This window comes from Salvia miltiorrhiza, chromosome 3 (assembly GCF_028751815.1).
Source record: "Salvia miltiorrhiza cultivar Shanhuang (shh) chromosome 3, IMPLAD_Smil_shh, whole genome shotgun sequence".
Lineage (NCBI taxonomy): Eukaryota > Viridiplantae > Streptophyta > Magnoliopsida > Lamiales > Lamiaceae > Salvia > Salvia miltiorrhiza.
Genome location: NC_080389.1, coordinates 34,078,355 through 34,085,187, shown reverse-complemented (window position 1 = coordinate 34,085,187; position 6,833 = coordinate 34,078,355). Strand labels below are relative to the sequence as shown.

The following is a 6,833-nucleotide window of genomic DNA, read 5'->3' as shown; positions in this document are numbered from 1 at the left end:
CCGTGGCTACGCTCTGGGGGCCCGGGACCAGCGCCTGGAGTTTTTTCTGTCTCCCCAAGGCCAACAATTCCTGGGTATGATGCTGGAGGGTACTTTGGCGGCCTTTCAGCGGACTCCGAATTACCTGGAGGGCTTCGGGTCCATCTTCGCCTATGTAATAAAGCAGACCGCGACGGAGGCGGTGAAGATGGTGGGCGCGTCCGCGGAGCAGATCGCTACCCTAGACATGGATGCCTTGATGGACAACATCAAGGATGAGAATCTGAATAGGCTGCTGGGGATCACTGCTGAGTCCCCAAAAAAGCCTGAGTGGTGGTACCCGATGACTCAACCCAAAACACCTAATGGATTGACTCGCAATCGTACGAGGTCGTCCTAGTGTAATAAGCTAACCCAAGTCGTCTCTCAAGGAAGGCTAAACAGGGCTTTGATCATGCTACGCACAGAAAACATGAAAGAAATCTAAACACTCTAATCGGGTAATTGGGTCTGACACTTTCTCTCCGATTAACTAATGCGTAATTAAAATAAAGCATATAAAGTTAACTAGGCAAAAGATAGGAAGCCAATAAGAACGCAAGAAGGAAAACAAAGCTAAGGTTCTAAACTAGCAATCTAGAAAGCAATCATCAATTCAACACCATAAACAACGATTATCTAGGCGAAATAACATATTAACATTTAATCAAATGAATGTTAAGCAAACACACACAATCCAAGAGAATTCCGCAAGCAACTCAACGACGAACTAACTAGAACATGGTATTTGAACATTAACGAAATCAACAAGAGTTTCCAACTCCAACACTAAACCAAACGATCATAAACTTGTAAACATCAAAGATTAATAACTACCTAGGCAAGAAACTAAATCAAGCATAAGATTCGAATGCAAGAAAATCTTAATCTCCATAAAAGAAATCTCTAAATATTCATCAACAAGAAAGGAAAAGGGTAAACAATAGCAACAAGCTACGAATCACGTAGATTATCTAAACTCAACAACAATTATCTCCAATCATCATATTAATCAAAACACAAAATAAAGATTCAAATAAACCAAAGGATTTAGAAAACCAAGAGAATCTAGAATCAACAACAATGAACTTCAATCTTCACATTCATCAAATACATAAAACACAAAACTCAATTAACCAAAAGATTCATAAAACCAAGAGAATATAGAATCAACAACAATAATCTTCAATCATCATATTCATTAAAGACAAGAAACAAAAACTTAAATAACCAAGGGATTCATAAACAAAGAGAATCAAAGGGAGTTCTTACAAAACATAGCAATCCAAGGAAAACCAATCCGATGAAGTGTTAATTGACATCCAAAGCAATCCAATGAATCCAAGATTGAAAGTAAGTGTTGTGGAACTCTAAAAACCTTAAGAAAGAGGTGAAAATCGCCTATGGAGGCTGCTGGCGACGAGAATATAAAGTGAAACCCTAGAGATGGGTTTTAAACTAAAAAATTCGTAACTGCCAGATCACGCAGTAGGCGGCCGCCTAGAAGTAGGCGGTGGCCTAGAAGTAGGCGGTGGCCGCAAGAGTAGGCGGTGGCCTAGAAGTAGGCGGTGGCCTAGAGAAGTAGGCGGCCGCCTACTACCCCTTTCGAAAATCCAAAGTAGGCGAGCGGCGAGGCTAGGCGGGCGCCGTGCGCGCGGCGTTTTTGTTTTGGTCCGTTCTCCCTCGTTTCAAGTCGGATTTTAGATCCGTTTTCGCCTACGAACTCGTATCGAGACGAACTTTGATTCTTCATCAGACCATTCAACTAAATTCTGACTTTAATTTTGTTCACATATCAATCAATGTGAGCACAAAATCCTGAGACAACAAAATTAGCACAAAAGCTCAAATCATTCAACTCTTAAGTGAAAGAGACCAAAATAAAAGTCAATATAACACGTAAACACCCAGAGATTCATCACAAAATAGGGCTAAACACCCGATTTTGGAGAAGGCCCTTCCCCAATTTGCTTTTGGGGTCTATCCTGAACCGGCGCCTGCTGCTCCCGTATACCGGCCTCCCTTCTGCTCCTCTCTGGTGAAGTTCGTGAACCAGCTGAGGGGTCAGGCTGGTGATAGCTCTTTGGGGTTCTCACGATTCAGCATGGAGCCTCCTCTTTCCTCCAGCTTCCAGGCCTCAGCCTTTGAAGATCCGGCCTCCTTCTCTGCTGCGGTGGATCAACTCTATGCCCTGTATAAAGATGAAACAAACTTTGCGCAGGAGGCATTGAAGTTGTTGGACGTGGAGGCCCATCTCCCCGTGATAAAGGACTCTGGCACGTTGTCAGTGCTTGAGGCAGGGGGGCCTTCTGGCAAGGCCTCTGATGCTGTTGTTGATGTTGAGGCTGTTGCCCCGGTTGCTGTGAATCCTCCCGCCTCGGTTGCTCCCGATTCTGCTGTTGCTGCTCCTCCCTCTTGATTGCCTTGTTATCCCCTCCTCTGGCCTTATCAGAATTTTTTGTAATCTCAGACTTGTAAATACTTAGTATCTATTTTGATCTTAATGTACAATCTTGTCGCTTTGGCATTATGAATGGAATTTCCTCATAACTCTTTTCTTCCTTTAATTTCTATACTGGTTCTGCATTCATTCGTCCTTTATGTCGTTTTATTGTTTGTTGTAGTTGAAGCTTGCATTCCAGGACCTTTGAGATGTGACGCATGTTTTTGTTGTGTAGAGTAGAATTTTTTATTTTTATTGAAGTATTTGTGGTTCATGTGGTAGGCTTTCTTCTGAGCAGCTTTCCTGGTTATGTTTTCTGTCTGACACCTCTGGATGATCCTTCTAAATGATCTTTCTGACTCTCCTTTCCGGGGATGTCTTTGGTTCGTCCCGCTGTGGTTACTCTGTCTCCTCTTTCTGGGTGTCTCTCTGACTCCTCCTTCTGGGATTGCTCTGACTCTTCCTTCGGGGGTTTCTCTGACTCCTGCTTCGAGGATTTCTCTGATTCCTGCTTCGAGGATTTCTCTGACTCCTGCTTCGAGGGTTTCTCTGACTCCTTCTTCTGAGCCATCCCTTCGATGCTCTCTTTGCTGCTTTCCTTCGCTGCTTCCCCTCGCTGCTTCCCTTCTCGCTAGTTGGAACACTCTGCGCGGAGCATGGAAGACCCGGAGGGTGCAACCAACTTTCGCGACTTACGATTAAAAGAACACCCTGCACGGAGCATGGAAGACCCGGGGGATGCAACTAACTTTCGTGGCTTACGGTGAAGTAGTAGCCCTCTGCGCGGAGCATGGAGGACCCGGGGGGTGCAACCAATTTTTACGGCTTACGATTCAACAATAACCCTCTGCGCGGAGCATGGAAGACCCTGGGGGTGCAACCAACTTTCGCGGCTTACGATTCAACAGTAACCCTCTCCGCGGAGCATGGAAGGCCTTGGGGGTGCAACCAACTTTCGCGGCTTACGATTCAAGTTATTCCACTGCTCTGCCCTCGACCCTGCCTTTGTTGTTTGTTTTCCCCTTATCTTGCTAAGTAGCAATTTGATTTTTGTTTATCACTTGCCTTGCTAAGCAACAATTTGAATTTGTAAATTGTGGATTGTGGGTATATACCCTACTCCCCCCTCTGGTGACATGTGCAATGCTCTGCATGAACATGTTAAGTAAAATATGCAACTTGTAAAGCGATAAATTAAGGTAAATGAGTCAACATCAGGGAATTCCTTAGAACCACATATCCGATTTTATTGATATCATGGCCCCGAACTTCGTTAAAACCCATGTGGGGAAAAAGAGTATTCAGTCTACAATTTGTCATGTCATTGAATCAACATTATACATAAAACTTTTTCAGAGTATTGATATTCCATGGTCTGGGGAGGGCTCTGCCATCTGGATCCGACAAAGTGTATGCTCCGCCGCCCAGGACCTCGGTGATGATGAAGGGTCCCTCCCAATTAAGCTCGAACTTGCCTACTGGCTTCAGTGCGTTGGCCCTCTTGAGGACTAGATCGCCCTTGGCTAGCTTCCTTGCTCTGACCCGCTTGTTGTATCCCGCCTTAATGATGCTTTTGTATTTCGCTGCTCTGACTTGAGCTTCGTCCCTCTGTGCTTCCACAAGGTCAAGTTCTGTTCTTCGAAGTTCGGAATTTGGCTCTGTGTCGTAGGTAGTGATGCGGTATGACTCCAGTCTGGCCTCCGCTGCTATTACTGCATTGGATCCGTATACCAGGGTGAAAGGCGCTTCTCCGGTTGCTGTCTTTGGGCTAGTTCGGTAGGCCCAAAGGGCAATGTCCAACTCCTCAACCCACTTCCCTCTGCTCTGATTCAGCCACTTTTTGATCCCCTCGCAGATTGATCTGTGTGCTAGCTCCACTTGCCCATTTGCTTGAGGATGAGCCACGGACACAAAACGCTGAGTGATATCCATTCGGTCACAGAAGTCAGCAATTCTCTACCCTGTGAATTGGGTTCCATTGTCTGATACAATGATCCTAGGGACGCCAAATCTGCAGCATATGTTTCGCCAGATGAACCGCTCCACTGTTACTTCATCGATCTTTGCAACCGCTTCGGCTTCGACCCATTTGGAGAAGTAGTCCACCGCCACAATGAGAAAGCACTTGCCCCCTGGTGCCGTGGGCAATTTCCCGACTATGTCTATGCCCCATTTGTCGAATGGGCATGCAGCATACATGACTCCCATGGTTTCCCCTGGGACATTGATTCTCCCCGCATGTCTCTGGCAAGCCTTGCATTTGCGGACGAATTCCCTGGCGTCCTTGTTGACGTTAGGCCAATAAAACCCTGCACGAATTATTTTTCGTACGAGATCCCTGAATCCCGTATGCCCACCACAGCAACCTGAATGAATTTCTTTTAAAGCAAAGTTAGCTTCTTCAGGCGATAAGCATTTTAATAAGGGCTGGGTAAAAGATCGTTTGTACAGTTGATCGTTAATCAAACAATAATTCTCGTATCGAGCCCTCTGATTAGATTCTTTGCTCAACCGTTCCCCTGTTGTAAGAAAGTGTATGATTGGGGCGCGCCAGTCATCCCGAATTTCTACTGAAAAGACCTGTGAAGTCCCCATTTCTCTGGTATCACAGAGCAGTGTAATCTCATCATTCCAATTCTGTTCCACTGCGCTGGCCATTCGAGCTAGTAAGTCTGCCTTTGTGTTTTCTTCCCGAGAAATCTGTTCGATTTTGAATTCCATGAACTTTTGCTTCATTTCATTGATCTTGCAATGATATGCTTTCATCTTGTGGTCCTTGATGTGATAACTCCCTGATAACTGTTGAGCGACCAACTGAGAGTCGGTTCTGATTATAACACATTCATCCCGTAATTTCGACAAGATATGCGCTCCTCTGACTACGGCCTCATACTCAGCCTCATTGTTGGACATTCTGCAAGTGAACTTGATGACGAATTGATATACTTCCGAGCTTGGAGAGATGATGTATACTCCAATTCCGCACCCTTCCTTGGTGACTGATCCATCCACAAAAGCGATCCAAAACTCCTGCACGGGGCAGCGAATAGTCTCCTGGATAAAGTCTGCCAGAGCTTGTGCCTTGATAGCCATTCTTGGCTCATACTCCACGTCATATTCCCCTAATTCCACGGCCCACTTGACCATTCTCCCCAACAAATTCGGTCGCCCTAACACTTGTCTGAAGGGTAAAGCAGTTCGCACCACTACCCGATGTGATAAGAAGTATGGCCTCAATTTCCGTGCTATGACAATGACCGCCAGAGCAGCCTTTTCGATTTCCATGTAATTTAATTCAGGGCCCTGGATGATCCTGCTGACAAAGTAGATTGGCCTCTGGTGATTCCCCTCTTCTCTGATGAGCACAGAGCTGACAGATTCTTCCCCCACTGCTATGTACAAGTATAATACCTCCCTCGGGACTGGCTTAGTCAGAGTCGGGAGTTCCGCTAGGTAAACCTTGAGATCCTCAAATGACATCCGGAATTCCGCTATCCACTGAAATTTGGTTCCCTTCCTCAGAATTTTAAAGAATGGCATGCTGCGTTTCGCTGATCGCGAGATGAACCTGCTCAAAGCAATGATTCGCCCATTTAAAGTCTGCACTTCCTTCATTCCTCTGAGTGGGGTCATATCCATTATGGCCTTGACCTTATCCGTATTGACCTCGATCCCTGCTGGAGTAACCTTATACCCTAAGAACTTCCCCGTGGTGACCCCAAATGTACACTTCGCCGGGTTGAACATGAGCCGGTATTTTCTGATCACCGCGAAAACCTCCTCCAGGTCAGGAACATGGTCCTCCGCTCTGACGCTGCGTACGAGCATATCATCCACATAAACTGATATATTCTTTGTAAGCTGTTCTTTAAAAAAAATTCCATCATTCGCTGGTACGTAGCCCCCGCATTTTTCAAGCCAAACGGCATGCTCCTCCAGCCGTAAACCCCGCAGCAGACAGCGAAGGCCGTTTTAGCAATGTCCCCTATGTTCATTTTCACTTGATGGTATCCATGATATGCATCCATCATTGACAATAAGGCACAGCCCGAGGTAGAATCCACAAGTTGATCAATCCTCGGCAAATGGTAGTGGTCCTTGGGGCAGGCGGCATTTAGATCCCTGTAGTCGATGCACATACACCAGGTGTTTGTTTTCTTTGCCACCATCACGGCATTCGATATCCATTCTGGATATTGTACTTTTCGATATGTCCCGCGTCTAGCAGCGCTTGTACTTGTTCCCTGATCGCAGTATCTTTTTCGGCACCGAAATGCCTCGTTCTTTGTTTCACCGGTTTGACCTTAGGATCCACATTAAGGCAATGTTCCGCCGTGCTGAAGGCAAATACGTCCGCATTTCTGCGGAGGCA

The 6,833-nt window shown here is 45.9% G+C and overlaps 1 protein-coding gene across 1 annotated transcript; it reads right to left on the bottom strand.

The window, feature by feature from the left end:
- Positions 1–4,417: 4,417 nt before the first annotated feature.
- On the bottom strand, positions 4,418–6,630 carry LOC131018688 (uncharacterized). The gene is made up of 3 exons (XM_057947402.1): positions 6,359–6,630; positions 4,911–6,275; positions 4,418–4,799 (listed from the first exon to the last, which is right to left on the bottom strand). Exons 1-3 carry the CDS (start codon positions 6,628–6,630, stop codon positions 4,418–4,420), a joined length of 2,019 nt encoding a protein of 672 aa, XP_057803385.1.
- Positions 6,631–6,833: the final 203 nt, after the last annotated feature.

Bases quoted from the DNA above. Each gene is read 5' to 3' on its own strand.
- LOC131018688 (XM_057947402.1), bottom strand. From the start codon at position 6,630: ATGGTGGCAAAGAAAACAAACACCTGGTGTATGTGCATCGACTACAGG. The intron at 6,276-6,358 runs GTACCAGCGAAT...GCTCGTACGCAG, and splicing joins TTGAAAAATGCGGGGGCTAC to CGTCAGAGCGGAGGACCATG. The intron at 4,800-4,910 runs GTACAAACGATC...TACGGGATTCAG, and splicing joins TGTTTGATTAACGATCAACT to GGATCTCGTACGAAAAATAA.